General features: G+C 30.7%; 1 protein-coding gene across 1 annotated transcript in view; it reads left to right on the plus strand.

Annotated features, from left to right (window-relative positions):
* The first annotated feature begins 7,618 nt into the window (after positions 1-7,618).
* Positions 7,619-18,150, plus strand: part of LOC132744506 (uncharacterized) — a 35,868-nt gene continuing 25,336 nt past the window's right edge. Inside the window, exon 1 of the mRNA XM_060733236.1 lies at positions 7,619-7,771. Within this exon, the coding sequence (XP_060589219.1) occupies positions 7,711-7,771 (61 nt within the window). The 5' untranslated portion in view covers positions 7,619-7,710. The remainder of the gene's footprint in view (positions 7,772-18,150) is intronic.

Raw genomic sequence — 18,150 nt, forward strand, 5'->3', positions numbered from 1 at the left:
GGGTTACCTTAAGCATCATTATCAAAATAATGACTAACCTAACAAAACTATTTATTATGAAGAATAAACACCAACAAAAACAGTCAGTGTTGTGAAAGTATATAACTATTGGGGCAAGTTAAAAATGAGGTGAACTTGCCTTCATTTGAAAAATAATTTAAAACACTGAAAAACAGGGGTTTTTTTCTGGTGAGCGACTCAGGGCCATCATTGCCCTTTTGTTTATTTTTATTTTTCGTTTTTAGGGCTTCCAAAGAAGCAATGCATACATTGCATCTTTAGGTAAGTATGAAATATTTTACACGCTTTAGTTAAGGAAATAATGCACATCGATGATGTCATCATAACGGTTAAAGTTTAAAGAAAATCAAATTGTGAACATAAAAAATTAACACTTTACAAAATGTTGACAGTCAGCTTATATAATGCCTGTTTTGTAAATATTCCTCTCGATTGCACGTCAATTATCTTACTTTTCACGTTCCGACAAAAAAATTACAGTACCAGCTCAGGCGGTAACTAGACATATTTGTTGGACGACTGACGTCAACTTGAATATTATTTTATTTAAAAAAAACAACTTATATATGCAAAGAAAGAATGCATTTATGTGAGGTATTGTATTTTAAGATATGTACATTATATCATGTTTTATTAAGCATAGTTTATGAATTTGATAAAATGTGTATTTTTTTTAATAAATGCAACAGTAATTCATTGAATCTAACCATGTACCGAAAGTTGATTTAATTTTAATATTAAAATCATACGATTGTTGACTAAAACAATAAACTGGATATTAACTTATTAAGTTGATTTATGGATTCTCTGTCCAAAGGTCCAACAGAGAAGACTACGCAGAATTATGTTAGTTTCTGGCAAATGGTATGGCATGAAAGATCAGATGTCATTGTAATGCTGACTTATCTTCGGGAATCATCATATTCATACAAAATAGTTTACATACATTGTAAACTTTACAATTCAAACTCTAATTGATAAAAAGAACACTGAATTTGTCATGTTTATTTAATGGATGCAACCAAAAATAAAAAAAGAATAATGATCAATCGTTATTCACTTCTCAAATGCTGAAAGTTTTTTTGACTATACTATCATATCTGTGTCACAGTAATACCGCTAATGATTGAAATAATACATATAAGATAATAAGTTTTTTATGTTTTACTTTGAAATTATCAACTGTTCCTATAAATTTTCAGGGGATGAAATGAAATGCGAACAGTATTGGCCAGACGAAGGAAGTATGACTAACGGTGAAATATCCGTTTCGTGTGTGAAAACAGAAATATTTGCAGAATATACTACGAGACGTTTTACCTTATCAAAAGTATAGTTCCATTTTTCCTGAATTTAAAAATTACATAATTATAAAAAATAATATTCATCTGTGTAAAATAATACATATTACGGATTAAAGCATTATATTGTTACGTGTTGGTTCTGTCGAATTATAATGCATGAACGTTCGACAGATTAGTCGGAAACGAATCTATTTGATTTAAGCATTAAAGCATTCACATACACAAGGTTAAGTAAAAAAACAAAAAAAGAAAAAAAAACAAAAAAAAAAACAAAAAACAACTAGCTGTCATCTTCGTCACATTCAGGAATTATTAGATAATTTAAAATCAAAATACGTTTGAGTGACAATTATAAAATATATGGAGTTACCATATACAAGACAAGATATATGTTTATTAAATGAAAGTTCCATTAAAATGTCATTATGACTGTTTCCTTTTAATGAGTTAAATATGACTCAGTTTTATATGATATCAAAATATCTTAATTTGGTTAATATATAATAAAACATAAAAATCTTTAAACCTTTCCCGGTTTCTTCTCTATACGCTCCTCGATTCGTGTTATCTTCCTTGATATAGAACAGTCAATGTGTATTCAGACATGTTTACACTTTTACAAAAATCTTCGTCGTGTAGAATTACCTCTTGTTATAAATTTCAACATCATTATCAAAACAATGACTGACCTAACAAAATTGTTATTGTGGACATTGCTTGTGATAAATTATCTAATCTCAGGTAAGGTCAATTCGATTTGTTTACAATAATGTACCTTCTCAAGAAAGAAAATACTTAAATAATTAGTGTGTCTAAAATAACAAGGACACTCACACGAGGTCACAAACATGAATACTGTAGTTATTTGATGACGCTAAATTCGACGAACTAATGCGTTGATATAAAAGTTTGCAAATAGCGAAATAAATCCCCGGATATTTGAACATGGGTCATCTCGAATGAAAAACTAGGTCACATGATTAAAAAAAATAATAACACTATAGTGGCTACTGTTTTAATCCCAATATCCTGTAAATTGGTCTAACAGTCTGTTTAGATGATTTCTAGGTTAAGTTCGAATATGGGTCACCTTGGGTCGAAAACTAGGTCACACTCCAAAAATATGGAAAAACCTTGTAAACATTTTAGTGGTCACATTTTGACTCAATTATCATCAAACTTGGCCAGGATGCTTGTCTAGGTAATTGTTCGGATGAGTTAAAACATAGGTCATCTCGGATGAAAAACTAGGTCACCGGAGCTGAAATAGAAAAATCTTATTAACACATTAGTGGCTACTGTTTTGATCCAAACACCCTGTTGTTTATTGGCTTGAAAGTTTGTTGTCATGATTCCTAGGTAAAGTTTGAACATGGATCATCTCGGATCAAAAACTTGGTCACACTGCCCAAATATGGAAAAACCTTGTTATCATCAAACTTAGTCAGGATGCTTGTCTAGGTAATTACTCGGATAAGTTCGGACATGGGTCATCTCGGAATAAAAGCTAGGTCACCGAAGCTAAAAATAGAACAATCTTGTTAACGCTCTAGTGGCTACTGTTTTGATTCAAGTATCCTGAAAATTGGTCTGAAAGTTTGTTTTAATGATTTCTAGGTCTAGTTTGAATTTTGATCACCTGGATAAAAAAACTAGGTCACACTGATTTAATATGGATAATCCTTGTAAACACTCTTTATAGTTAGTGGTCACTTTTTTGACTCACCTGTCATGAAATCTGGTCAGAATGCTTGTCTAGGTAAATTTTCGGATGAGTTCGATTGGTCAGGTGAGCGATCTAGGGCCATTATGTGCCTCTAGTTTTTTTCAGTTTTTACTTTGTCTGGAGCATAATCATAGAAGAAGTTTACGAAGCACCGTTAAATTTCATAATTTGATAAATGTCATTTCAGTAAAATTGTATTGCACAAGAATAATAACACTACCTGTAATGTTGCTTTTGTCATTTTTAAAATTCAATTCTTTTCCGGATCATTACCAGAGAAATATTTGAGGTATCACATTAATAGGTTAATATACAATGTATTTGACTCAAAAAAGTGGCCGGTTCTTCCTTTTTATAATTTTAAGTTATTGTCGTTTTTAATTTGTCTTGCTTAATGTAAATGTATTAATGTAATGCAAAATATTTATCAGTCCTGAGCGTAAGCGTGGAGTTGGCGGCCTTAGCGGCGTAAAGTAGGCAGCATAACAACCTGGCGGCCAAGCGATTTTTAATTTCGAATATCAAATTATTTTTTGTATAAAAACCCTTTTTACATCATTTTTTTTTCAGTTAAACTTATCTTTAAAATCATCCCTGTAAGATATTTAAGCACAATCTGATAAAGTTAATACTGTTTAACTTATGTAAGAGTATATTCCGAGTCGTTTCCCTTTATTGAAATAACATACGATATCTAACATGGACCATTATTCTCTGCGAACACTTGAGAACCAGAGATCTGATATATAATTTCTTTAAATTGCAAATTTAAACTTATTAAACTTTTATATAATGTTCATCATTGTGACTTGATTTCCGGTAAATATGGCGGTCACTTTGTATTTATGACTGACCAAGTGAAATATATGTTTGAAACCAATTTCGTGGATTTTGCTGGATTTAGGATGTGAGAAAATGTACAATATGATTTTGCTGTGACATGTCTAAGCGTATCTGTAGAACAAGTTTCAAATCACTTGACTTGATAATTATGAATATTTGATGTTCTAAATTTTGCCCGAGGATTTTACACAAAATTCACGATCCGCGACCACCTACGTATACATTTTTGAGATATACTGCGCTACAAAAAAATAACGTTACTGATGACCAGTTCACAAATATTGGAAAAAAAATAAGAAAGAGAGACCTTTCCTCCTAGTAAAGTTTAGCGGATTCGAAATTGCAAAACGTGTGTTCACCAGGCACTCCTTTCACACATGTCCCTAGACCAGGATGCAATAAATGCTATTGCTGCCGCGTTGTTTCACACAATCAAAGCTAACATTCAAAATACAATGGAGGAAACAATAACAAAATCGTTGATGGGGTAGTAACTGGGTTACAGTCACGTATAAATACAAAACAAACTTTTGGTGGGATGTATATTATGACATACTGTGTATACATTGTTTATATAAATAGCATGAATAAATATCAGTGCTGTTTAAACAAATATACTTTTAATGAATGCAAGTTATTTTTGCATATCAAATCATAAAGCAATCAATCCATAAGTATTAAAAGTGATAATTTGAACACAAGTGACCATTATAAACTCTCTGCGTGATGTATCTACAGTTACAATAAACAAACCACAAAGACAATGTATAGTGAAGGTTCTGGGTAATGTAAAGTGTTATTTTGTCTTCAAATGTACTATTTGTAAATTCCATTCAATATTTAATGTGGTTTTAAGACGTTTTTTTTTGTATTCACACATTTAATACATTCAATATACCATCATATATCAAATATTTGACTAAATGACATGCAAGAACACTTTAAACGAAGTATATTTTATAGAATTAAGATAAAATGGAGTGTGTCCGTATCATATTAAATGTATGCTTAATTAATGCCGACATGTGACACAGATCAGCATAAAAAATTACATGTTTAAAATGGAACATTATTATGATACATTCATTTTTTAAAAAATTGATTTAAAGTACGTTGGGAAAGTTTAATATCGTTTTGTTTTGATTTTTGTTGTTGTTTTTTTTTGTTGTTATTATTATTTTTGCGCTCCACACCATTCATTTATCATTAAAGCATTAAATTTGAATGTTTGCACATGTAAAGTATATGTTAAATTATGCATACATGTGACAAAATGAATACTGCACATTCATAGTATTATTACATGTTAAGTTAGCCTTCATTTGTTATCGACCTGCTAGTTCATATGGAAATTTCAATATATCTTTGAGTCGATATAATAAATGTTGCACGTGTATTAGTATATGTTTAGATAAGCCTACATGCTTTCAATAGTTCATGTTTATGAGGAAAATTTTGAACACATAATGAGTAAGTGAAATAAATACTTCAAATATAAAGTATTAGTATATGTTTAATTTGTCGACAGCTTTAACAAGTTTATGTTTATAGGAAATATTTTAAAACATTATTATGTATTATTTTTCTGAATTATTTTTTTAACTGTTACATTTGAGTACAAATTTAATAAATGTTGCACGTGTATTTGTACAAATCATATAGCCTCGTGTTTCTATTACTTATTTTTTTATTAAAAATGATAAGAATAATTGGGGATAACGCCCTTAGTCAGTCATAACACTTGCAGACGTTTTAACTTTGATTTATTTTTCTACTCTTTTACAAGAGCTTTCATGAACAACATCATTTACCACACTATATTTTTAACTGATTTCTCAATAATTTCTTGACGTGTACCCGTTCAACATCTTTTAAATATATTCATATCTGAAATGTCGACTGGGTAACTCAAGTTTATGCAAATGAAATAATCAAATAATTGACCATGTACATGTAAATAACAATGAAAACAAATCCTTCTGACTGTTGCATAATTCATTCAAGTTGTAAGCGACTTACCAAGTAGTAATAGTTGTTTTAAAGCAAAGTACCATTTGCTGAAAAGCGTAACAAAATAGTTTGTTAACTTTACCATATTCGATCAACATTTAATTAAACCATTTTATGGTTCATATATCCAAACTATCTGTTCATCCACCTTAAACTCACATTTACCACAATTTGACTTCAAATTATTCAAAGATCTTGTATATCTCTTAAAATTTCAGAAAATTGTACAATGATGCCTTCGTTCAGCAATAGTTGTTATGTAACTTATCAATACAACGCAAACTATTCAGCAAAATATATGCCTTTCGGCAGATATATTATTAAGAAAAATTTCTTAAAATTGGACAAAGGCCGTACATGTTTAGTTAACGTGTGAAATTTGACGTTCATGAACGAAAACATTTTTAAATAACATTAAATTTGAAATATCAAACTATTATAGATGAATACCGTTATTTTAAATCCCCTTTTAAAGTTTGAAATTATCCATTCTGTTAAGCTTATCTTAAAGAATCATCCGTGTAAGATATTGCAGTACATACTGATCAAGTTAATACTGTTAAACTTCAGTAGGAGTTAAACCTCGGTAAGAGTATATACTGGGTTGTTTCCCTTTAATAAATCAACATACGGTAACTAACGTGGACCATTATTCTCTTGATAAATGTCATTTGAATTATTGAGAATCAGAGATCTAAGATCTCATTTTCGTTTAATTGCAAAACTTTTCAAACGTTTATATAATTTATTTCACGGAAAAGTGAAATAAGGAATTTAACTTGATAAATATTGTCGTTTTGATCCCTTAGGTCAGTCTTAGATATACTGTACAACAAGGCAGGCAGCACATTATTCTATTCAGTAAAATAATCAATTTTAGTTTCCCAAACAAGCTATACCCCTATCCTGAAGGTATCCGACGTAATGATATTGAAATATTTTTTACCAATCAGGCGGAAGGTACAGTAATATCTTTTTAGGAATGACGACAAAAATAAGCAGAGTATAAACATTCATTAAAAATTCAAATGAGAATAACTCTTTGTGATAGAATCGATGCAAACGGAAACGTACTTTACCCTTTTTATGACATTGACGTCATTTTTACTTCTTTATCTTGAATGTTTTGCAGTTTTAATTGAAGATAACTGCACGTTACAGTGTAAAGCATTTTAAAAGTTTCTTTTTATACATTCTTACTTCTAAAGTATAATGCTTATTCAACTACAACTCGACCCGATTAGTCATTAGTAGATACGATTCCATTTTTGAAAACCTATACCCGTTTAAATGATTCACGTGTAAGATTGTTAATGTCTTTACCTGAATTGGTGATGTTCAACTACCTGTCATTGTAAACCATAAATATTGAACCAAATTTGTGTTGTACATGTGACTGAAGAATAAAAAAAGAAGGAAGTTATATATAAATCTATCTTAAACGTATTTTTCTCTTAAGAATACGTTTGAGTGACAATTATAAAATATGTGGTGTTACCATTTACAAGACAAGATATATGTTTATTAAATGAAAGTTCCATTAAAATGTCTTTATGGCTTTTTCCTTTTAATGAGTTAAATATGACTCAGTTTTATATGATATCAAAATATCTTTATTTGGTTAACATATGATAAAACTTAAAAATGTTTAAACCTTTCCCGGTTTCTTCTCTATACGCTCCTCGTTTCGTTCAACTTCCTTGATATAATACAATCAAGGTGTATTCAGAAATGTTTAAACTTTAAAAAAAGTATTCGTGGAGTCGAATTACCTCTTGTTATTAATTTCAACATCATTATCAAACAATGACTAACCTAACAAAATTGTTATTGTGGACATTGCTTGTGATTAATTATCTAATTCCAGGTAAGGTCATTTCGTTTTGTTTACAATAATGTACCTTCTCAAGAAAGAAAATACTAAAATAATAAGAGTGTCTATAATTACATGGGCATATACTAACACGCGGTCAGAAGCATGAATACTGTAGTTATTTGATGACGCTAAATTCGACGAACTAATGCGTTGATATAAAGGTTTTCAAAAAATGCAAAGTAGATCCCCGGATATTTGAACATGGGTCATCTCGAATGAAAAAGAAGGACACAGGAAGTAAAAAATCAAAAAAATATTGTTAACACTCTAGTGACTACTGTTTTAATCCAAGTATCCTGTAAATTGGTCTAACAGTTTGTTTTCATGATTTCTAGGACAATTTTGAATACGGGTAACCTGGGGTCAAAAACTAGGTCACACTGCCCAAATATGGAAAAACCTTATTAACATCCTAGTGGTCACATTTTTGACTCAATTATCATCTGCTTATCTAGGTAATTCCTAGGATAAGTTCGAACATTGGTCATCTCGGATGGAAAACTAGGTCACCGAAGCTAAAAATAGAACAATATTGTGAACGTTCTAGTGGCTACTGTTTTGATCTTAGTATCCTGAAAATTGGTCTGAAAGTTTGTTTTGATGATTTCTAGGTATAAGTTCGAACATATGTCATCTTTGATGAAAAAATAGGTCAACAGAGCTAAAATAGAAATATTTTATTAACACTCTAGTGGCAACTATTTTGATCCAAATACCATGTTTATTTGTCTGAAAGTGTGTTTTCATGATTTCTAGGTAAAGTTTGAACATGAGTAATCTCGGATGAAATACTAGGTAACACTGCCGAAATATGGAAAAACCTTATTAACATCCAAGTGGTCACATTTTTGACTCAGTTGTCATCAAACTTAGTCAGGATGCTTGTCTAGGTAATTAATCGGATGAGTTTGAACATTGGTCATCTCGGATGAAAAATAGGTCACCGAAGCTAAAAATAGAACAATCTTGTTAACGTTCTAGTGGCTACTGTTTTGATCCAAGTATCCTGAAAATTGGTCTGAAAGTTTGTTTTGATGATTTCTAGGTCTAGTTTGAATTTGGGTCACCTGGGTAAAAAACTATGTCACACTGCTTTAATATGGCAAAAACCTTGTTTACACTCTAGTAGTCACATTTTTGCCTCACCTGTCATGAAACTTTGTCAGAATGCTGGTCTAGGTAATTGTTCGGATGAGCTCGATTGGTCAGGTGAGCGATCTTGGACCATCATGGGCCTCTTGTTTTTTTATTTTTAGTTTTTATTTGTCCGGAGCATAATCAAAGAAGAAGTTTACGAAGCACATTTAAATTTAATAATTTGATAAATGTCATTTCAGTAAAATTGTATTGCACAAGAATAATCACACTACCTGTAATGTTGTTTCAGATTCAGCCTTTTGTCATTTTTAAAATTCTATTCTTTTCAGGATCATTAGCAGATAAATATTTAAGTTATCACATTAATAGGTTAATATACAATGTATTTGACTAAAAAAAGTGCAGGGTTATTCCTTTTTTATAATTTTAGGTTATTGTCGTTTTTAATTTGTTATGCTTAATGTAAATGTACTTTGTTATGCAAAATATTTGTCAGTCCTGAGCGTAAGTGTGGAGTTGGCAGCATAACAACCTGGCGGCCAAGCGACATTTATTTTTCTAATTTCGAATATCAAATTATTTTGTATAAATACCCTTTTTACATCATTTCTGTTAAAGTATGGAAATATTCATTCAGTTAAACTTATCTATAAAATCATCCCTGTAAGATATTTAAGCACAATCTGATAAAGTTAATACTGTTTAACTTCTGTAAGAGTATACCGAGTCGTTTCCCTTTATTGAAATAACATACGATATTTAACATTGACCATTATTTTCTGCGAATAATTGAGAATTAGAGATCTGAGATATCATTTCGTTAAATTGCAAACATTATTTAACTTTTATATAATGTTCATCATTGTGACTTGACTTCCGGAAAATATGGCGGTCAGTTTGTTTATATGACTGACCATGTGAAATATATGATTGAAACTAATTTAGTGGATTTTGCTGGATTAAGGGTGTGGGAAAATGTACAATATGATTTTGCTGTGCCATGTCTTAGCGTATCTGTAGAAAAACTTTCAAATCACTTGACTTGATAATTATGAATATTTGATGTTCTAAATATTGCCCGAGGATTTTAAACAAAATTCACGATCCACCTCCACCCACGCATACATTTTTGAGATATACTGCGCCACAAAAATAACGTAAGTGATGACAAGTTCAACAATATTGGAAAATAAATCAAGAAAGAGAGACCTTTCCTCCCCTAGAAAGTGAAGCGGATTCGAAATTGCAAAAAGTTTGTTCACCAGGAACTCATTTCACACATATCCCTAGACCAGGATGCAATAAATGCTATTGCTGCCGTGTTGTCTGACACAATCAAAGCTAACATTCAAAATACAATGGAAAAATACAAAAATCGTTGATGGGGTAGTCATTGAGTTACAGCCACGTATAAATACAAAACAAACTTTCGGTTGGATGTATGTAATGACATACTGTGTATACATTGTTTATATAAATAGCATGGATAAATATCATTGCTGTTTAAACAAATATACTATAAATGAATGCAAGTTATTTGTTCATATCAAATCATATAGCAATCAATCCATAAGTATTAAAAGTGATAATTTGAACGCAAGCGACCATTATAAACTCTCTGCGTGATGTATATACAGTTACAATAAACATACCACAAAGACAATGTAAAGTGAAGGTTCTGAGCAATGTAAAATGTTATTGTGTCTTCAAATGTACTATTTGTAAATTCCATTCAATATTTAATGTGGTTTTTAGACGTTTAATTTGTATTCACACATTAAATACATTCAATATACCATCATATATGAAATATTTGACTAAATGACATGCAAGAACACTTTAAACAAAATATATTTTATAGAATTAAGATAAAATGGAGTGTGTCCGTATCATATTAAATGTATGCTTAATTAATGCCGACATGTGACACAGATCAGCATAAAAAAATACATGTTTAAAATGGAACATTATTATGATACATTCATTTTTTAAAAATTGATTTAAAGTACGTTGGGAAAGTTTAATATTAGTACAGTCCCTGAGGACCGTTTGTGTGCAAAAAAGGTCCATGGATAAATGTTAAATCATTGTAAAGCTAAATATTTGAAGTTTGCAAAAAATTTGGGTAGACATGTCAAATCATGGTACGTTTTGAGAAATCCAAGATGGCCGCCAAGATGGCCGCCAATGTATTGAAAAATGGCTCATACGCATTTTATGTGCTAAAATTAATTATTTTTTGTATTTATTTTAGTATAGGTGATGTATAAACTTTACATCCTATTGGAACAATATGAAAATGGGGCCTTTTCCATTATTTATACACACGCTCTGGAGTTTGTAGATTAATTTTGCTTAAAAAAAGATGAAAAATATACAAAAAATCGACATAGGGTGACATTTTTTCCTATAAGTCAAGGCATAGTGGAGAAAATGAATATTTTTACCATATATTACAAAGACCTGGACTACATCCTAGTTATTGCACCCTTATTTTTATCTTTATTATGTAAGAATGTGGATTCTGATATTCCAAAAGTGGGTGGGGTACACGAAAATTGAGTCCCAATTTTAAGTGAATTGATATTTTATGATTATTAAGACTAAGAATAACTAACCTGTAGTGCATTTTAAAATGTTCTTAAATCTATAATGCTTTTTTAAAGGTAGATTTGCATTCTACTAACAATATTAATTGGTTCTGTTGCCATGGCAACCAATTGGTAAAATAAAAGACACTTAAAATAAAAGCTCCCGGAACATATTATGCTTTCAATTTCAAAAATTATCATTACAAGTATGTTGAAGAAATATATATGTCATAATTAATCATTACAGAACTCAAAAATCCGGTTTGAATAAAAAGTCTTTGCAACATTCTTCATTTGTTGGCCATTTTGGACAATGAAAAAACTATTCTAGGAAAAAAGTGTGAGGGAATATTCTGAAATTATGAAACAAATAAAGCAGAAAAAAGGGGGGAAAAAGACATACAAATTCATTTCATTCAAATTTGTAGAAAACATGGTCTCTCCACCCATATTATGTTGTCAACTGCATTTAATCCCACATATCAAATGCGATAAGTAGGGAGTGACGATATGTCAATATATTGTGTTGAAGAATTTCTTCAAAATAATGTATCATAGATGCATTGTAATCTGGAAAAAACCTAAATGATTCTGTTTTCAGCTCAACGCAACACAAGCCTCGCTGAAAAATAAGTTAGAAATTTGACACTTTCCTATATTCTAGCAACATATAAATCCTGTGTATATGTCTTAATATGCACAACAAATAGGCCACAATAGAAAATACTTTTCCACCAATGCCTCAAAATTCTTTATAAATTTTCTTGCGACCTACAGGTCAGACCATCTACTGCCTTGTTTTACTGTCGGTCTGTCTTAAATCATCATCAATCAAGTCAGGACTGTTCACCACATGGCAACTTTTCTTATTATCAAATCAGCTCAATTTAAACACATAACACCATCCTATAGAATCTACATTGTTTACCTATTGAAAATCGAAATTCAGTACAAATCATTGCATATATTTTCAGTTCAATTGAAAAACATTAGTATACATTAAGAACAAGCTTAAGGAGAATGTACCCCAAAAAAAAAATTAAAATCTCAAATTAATTATACAATATTAGTAATTCCGATATATAGAGAATATGAGTTTTGTGACTGCAGCCTTCTTTCCTTAATATGTGACTATTTAAGCAGATGCCAACATTACTGTTGAATAAAACATAATACGAACTGCTTAATTACACAAACTGCATCGAAACACACATCAATTTACCATAAACATATTAACAGTTTCTACCATAAAACATTTAATATATTGCATTACATTTTATTATTTTTTCTTACATTTACCTTCATTTTATAAGATTGCACTGGCTTAGCTATTTTTTACTGTTGACAAGGGGGGAGGTAGGCATTGCCCACCCTTAAACATAAGGAATAGTCCGCCTCTAAAAATCTGGGGGGGGGGGGCAATTCGCCGCTTTACATTATAGTGGGGCAATTTTCTGGTGGGGGAGCAGTTATCCTAGAATCGTTTAATTGTTTTATACATAAAGGATTTAAAATATTCATTTTATAGTAAGTTGATATGCAAATAGTTTTACAAATTCATATATAGATTTGTATAATTGTTGATATTTTATTTAATGTTGAAATGTTGAATAATCTTACTAATTTTGTAAATGGTTATAACTATGATATATACATGTATATTTATTTTTATATACATTGTATAAGAAAGGCACTTTATAAATGTGCATTGTGTTAAAACAACAACAAAAACAACAACAACAATACTAGTAATAATATGTGTAGTAATAATAATGAATAATTAAACAAGATTTTCCATGCAAGTTCGTCCTTTTTTACAAAAAATCAGCAAAAAACGTGTTTGTAAAATTTTGGGAGCGATTTTCACAACAATAAAAAGCTCCACTCCACTCACAGAAAAAACTATGTAAAGTGTCGTCATGTAGTTATATACTCTATAACTAATCATACAGGTAAGCATTCGAAAAATCTCAAAGACATTGGTAATCATATCAATGTCACAGTTTCATGATTTTCTCATCGTATCCAAAATTTATGTAATATCATTTCTCATATTTGCCCAGTAACATGTAATGCACATGGACACCAATCTGTGCTGTTCAGGATGTTTTTGAATATGCAATCAGGATGAACAGATGACTTTGATTCTCTTATTCCATAATGAGTTTTAATGTTTTCTTTATTTGCATAGGCCAAATTTCACTTTCTTATAGACTTTGTAATTTTGTGATATTTCTTTATAGATGACCAAAATGTGTCAATATTATGAATAAATGCAGTGAGGGGTCTGTTGCATTTTCTTAGTCCGGAGCATAACTTGAAGACTAATGGTTGGAATTCAATACAGCTTCATACAATGGTCGAGTACATTGAGAGGAAGTGCAGTGCACAAGAACCAGAACTCCATCTTGACAATTTAGTACAGAGTTATTGCCCTTTTTTACTTTTCCTTGTCCGGGGCATAACTTGAAAACTACTGGTTTGAATTCAAACAACTTCATACAATGGTTAAGCACAGTAAGAGAAATGCAGTGCACAAGAACCATAACTCTATCTAAAGTAATTACAGAGTTATTGTCCTTTGTTTTTTCCCCATTGCTTTTTCTGATCCGGAGTATAACTTGAAAACCACTTGTTGGAAGTCAATACAACTCCATACAATGGTCAAGCACATTGAGAGGAAGTGCAGTGCACAAGAACCATAACTCCATTTTGACTAATTACAGAGTTATTGCCCTTTGTTACTTTTTGTGCATTACTTGAAAACTAATGGTTGAAATAAAATGCAACTTCATACAATTGTCAAGCGCAGTGAGATGAAATGCAATGCACATTAACCATAATTCTATTTGGACTTAGTTATTGCCCTTTGTTATTGTTTTCTTGCCAAGTGCATAACTTGAAATCTTATAGTTGGAGTTCAATACAACTTCTTACAGTGGTCAAACACAATGAGAGAAAGTGCAGTGTACAATAACCGAAACTCCTCTGATCCCCTTTCAAAATTCCATTTTATTTAGTTCCGCCCATTGTTTTCTCGTTTAGGGCACACGCTTTTCATATTACTTGGGGACCATACGCCGCTTTTCATGGAATGGCACGGAAGTGTCACATTGAAGGTTCCATGATAACCGCCGTATGAACACATCTGCGGATGTTTCTAAATTCAAAATTTTACTATTTCATGTTTAAATGTTGAATTCTGCTTAAGCCGGTGCTAGGGGGCGTGGACGGTAACTTGCACTTTCCAGTACCGTCCATGAACAGGCTCAATCAAACCGAGCCTGCAACATTTTCAATTTTGCCGTGTTGGGCTTTCTTTAGGGATTCTGTATTTATCTATTTTTTCCATCTTAAGTATTTGCAGAGTTATTGCCGTTTGTTCCTTTTCCTTGTTCAGTGCATAACTAAAAAACTAATGTTTGGAATTCAATGCATATAATTCATACAATGGTCAATCACAATGAGAGGAAGTGCAGTGCTCATGAGCTGTAACTCTATCTGGACTTATTACAGAGTAATCCAATAAAACTGTAACAATGGTCAACCACATTGACAGGAAATGCAACATACAAGAACCACAACTATCTTTAATTGCCCACAACCATAACTCTTATTTCAATTTTTTTACAATGTACTCTGTTGCTAGTAACTTCCTCATTCCCGAAGCAGTCTTGCAGGGGTATTAATCACATTTAGTGATAGTTCTAGTTTCAAATGGAAACATATAGAATAACATTTTAAAATCTTTTTTTTTTTCAAAACCAAATGCCTAGAGCCTAAAGTTTTAGTATAAAACATTGTCAAAAAGCATTGTAAAAGACACCATCGGGTCAAAGTTGATCCAGCCCCAGGTGTCATTTTACATTTTCTCGTTGACTTTTATCAATTTCTGTCATGATATTGTAACTACAAAGCTTGTTTAAATGATGACCTGTTTGATCAAAATTAACTTTCCCCAGGTTAACTTGATTTACATACATACTCTTGTATAAGAAATCCTTTAAAAACAGCCCGTAAACCCCATTGTTCAGAGCTTGTGAGCTTTTCTTGTAGACTTTATCATGTTTCTTCAAATTATGTTGGGCCTGTCCCTTGGGTGATTTTATTTTACACATACATGTATAGGAAAAATCTTAAAGGCCTATTCTCGTGATAAATGCAAGGTACAGAGTTTGAATATTGTGTATATGTTACATAGTGTAGATCACTACAAATATTGTTTTTTTTGTTTTGTTTGCTTGGTTTATACGCCAATTTAAACTCATTTTGACGACAGCTTGGATAACTTACCAGACGAGTAAGTAACAAATTTCTCCGCAAGCTTCTGAGTGACGGACAACTGACCACCAGACTCAATGTTCTGAGGATCGAACAAGAGACGTCTGGGTACCTTCCCTAAATGTTTGGATAACACACACATTATGACATGCCATTGAATTTTGATACCATCAACTGACATAGCTTTTTACTGGTGACCATTTTGTATCTAGATTATGTGTACAATTTCAGATGCAGAATCACGTGACCTAGAATTTAATCTAGCGACTTACTTTTCGTAATACAAGTTACAACCAAGAAGTTTGAACTCAATAAAAAATTTAATTGTCATTTATGTTTGATATTTGTTGACCTAAATTTTGAATCTGTAACCTTTTTTCCATTTTAGTTACAAAATTTGGTCTTACCCCTTGCATAGTCTCAGAGGGAGCCTTGACATTTGATACATGTTTATATAGACTTTTGCCATGTGCCTGCTTTTTATTTATTATTTTCACCACTTTTATCCTTTTCAATAGTAACAACCTCCCATTTGACATGACATGTTTTCTGCATAGCAGTTTGAAAAAAAAAAGAGAAAAAAACAAAAACTGAACAAATACATTATGCAAATTCTTGATTTTAAAATATCAGCTGTTATATGTTTTGATAATTTGCTAGCCTTAAATGCGACTGCAGAATTAAAAAATAACATTTTTACCATGATATTATAACATACTTAATTTGCCCAAATTATTTATCTAAACATTGTGTATGGTATTATATATATCATGTAATTCTTATCAACATGATAAAAATACTAAAAAATAAGTGTCATAAGGTACAGGTGCGTTTATTCATTTTACTACTCCGTTGCCATGGCAACAGAACATATTATCGCAGAAAATATAAAATCTAGCTTTCTTAAGAACTTATATCTTTAGGTACATACCAAAGTACAATACATGTTGACAATTCATTGTTTCAATTATCATCACATACCAGTTCACAAAATACTTAAGACTTAATTTTCGTGTACCCCACCCACTTTTGGAATATCAGAATCCGCATTCTTACATAGTAAAGATAAAAATAAGGGTGCAATAACAAAGATGTTGTCCATGTCTTTGTAATATAGGGTAAAATATTCATTTTCTCCGCTATGCCTTGACTTAGAGGAAAAAATGTCAACCCTATGTCGATTTTTTGTATATTTTTATGCTTTTTTAAGCAGAATTTATCTATAAAATCCAGAGCATATGTATAAATAATGGAAAAGGCCCCATTTTCATATTGTTACAATAGGATGTAAAGTTTTTACATCACCTATACTATAATAAATACAAAAATAATTAATTTTAGCAAATAAAATGCGTATTAGCCATTTTTCAATACATTGGCGGCCATCTTGGCGGCCATCTTGGATTTCTCAAAACGTACCATGATTTGACATGTCTACCCAAATTTTTTGTAAACTTCAAATATTTAGCTTTACAATGATATAATATTTATCCATGGACCTTTTTTGCACACAAACGGTCCTCAGGGACTGTACTATATCGTTTTGTTTTGATTTTTTTTTTTTTTTTGTTATTATTAATTTTGCGCTCAGCAATATTCATTTATCATTAAAGCAATAAATTTGAATGTTTGCACTTGTAAAGTATATGTTAAATTATGCATACATGTGACAAAATGAATACTGCACTTTCATAGTATTAGTACATGTTAAGTTAGCCTTCATTTGTTATCGACCTGCTAGTTCATATGGAAATTTCAATATATCTTTGAGTCGATATAATAAATGTTGCACGTGTATTAGCATATATTTAGATAAGCCTACATGCTTTCAATGATTCATGTTTATGAGGAAATTTTTTAACACATAATGAGTAAGTGAAATAAATACTTCAAATATAAAGTATTAGTAAATGTTTAATTTGTTGACAGCTTTAACAAGTTAATGTTTATAGGAAATATTTTAAAACATTATTATGTAATATTTTTCTGAATTATTTTTTGAACTGTTACATTTGAGTGGATCTTAAAATGTAACTTTTAACGGAATGTTTGATATATAAACGTTATTAAAATGAAAATGAACATTACATATCAGTTTAATATTTGAATCGGAATATTGATTTTTAAGTGAATATTGAACAGTTTTTGAATATATTACAATTATACAATTTGTTTAAAACGAATTTAAGTTAGCACGTTGGTGCAAAGTTTGGAAATGTCGAAAATTGGTTAAATAGTGTATATTTTTCTGTTCTCTTAAAAAGTCTTTTTTCCATAGAACTTTTTACAATCACAATTATTTTGTGTATTTGGATTTTTTTATATTAATACAAGTACACACATTACTTATATTTCCTTGTTTAGAAATTAGTAAAACGTGTAGCAAAAAAATGCTTCATC

Source organism: Ruditapes philippinarum, unplaced genomic scaffold, assembly GCF_026571515.1.
Source record: "Ruditapes philippinarum isolate M1 unplaced genomic scaffold, ASM2657151v2 ctg5823_1_1_1_1, whole genome shotgun sequence".
NCBI lineage: Eukaryota > Metazoa > Mollusca > Bivalvia > Venerida > Veneridae > Ruditapes > Ruditapes philippinarum.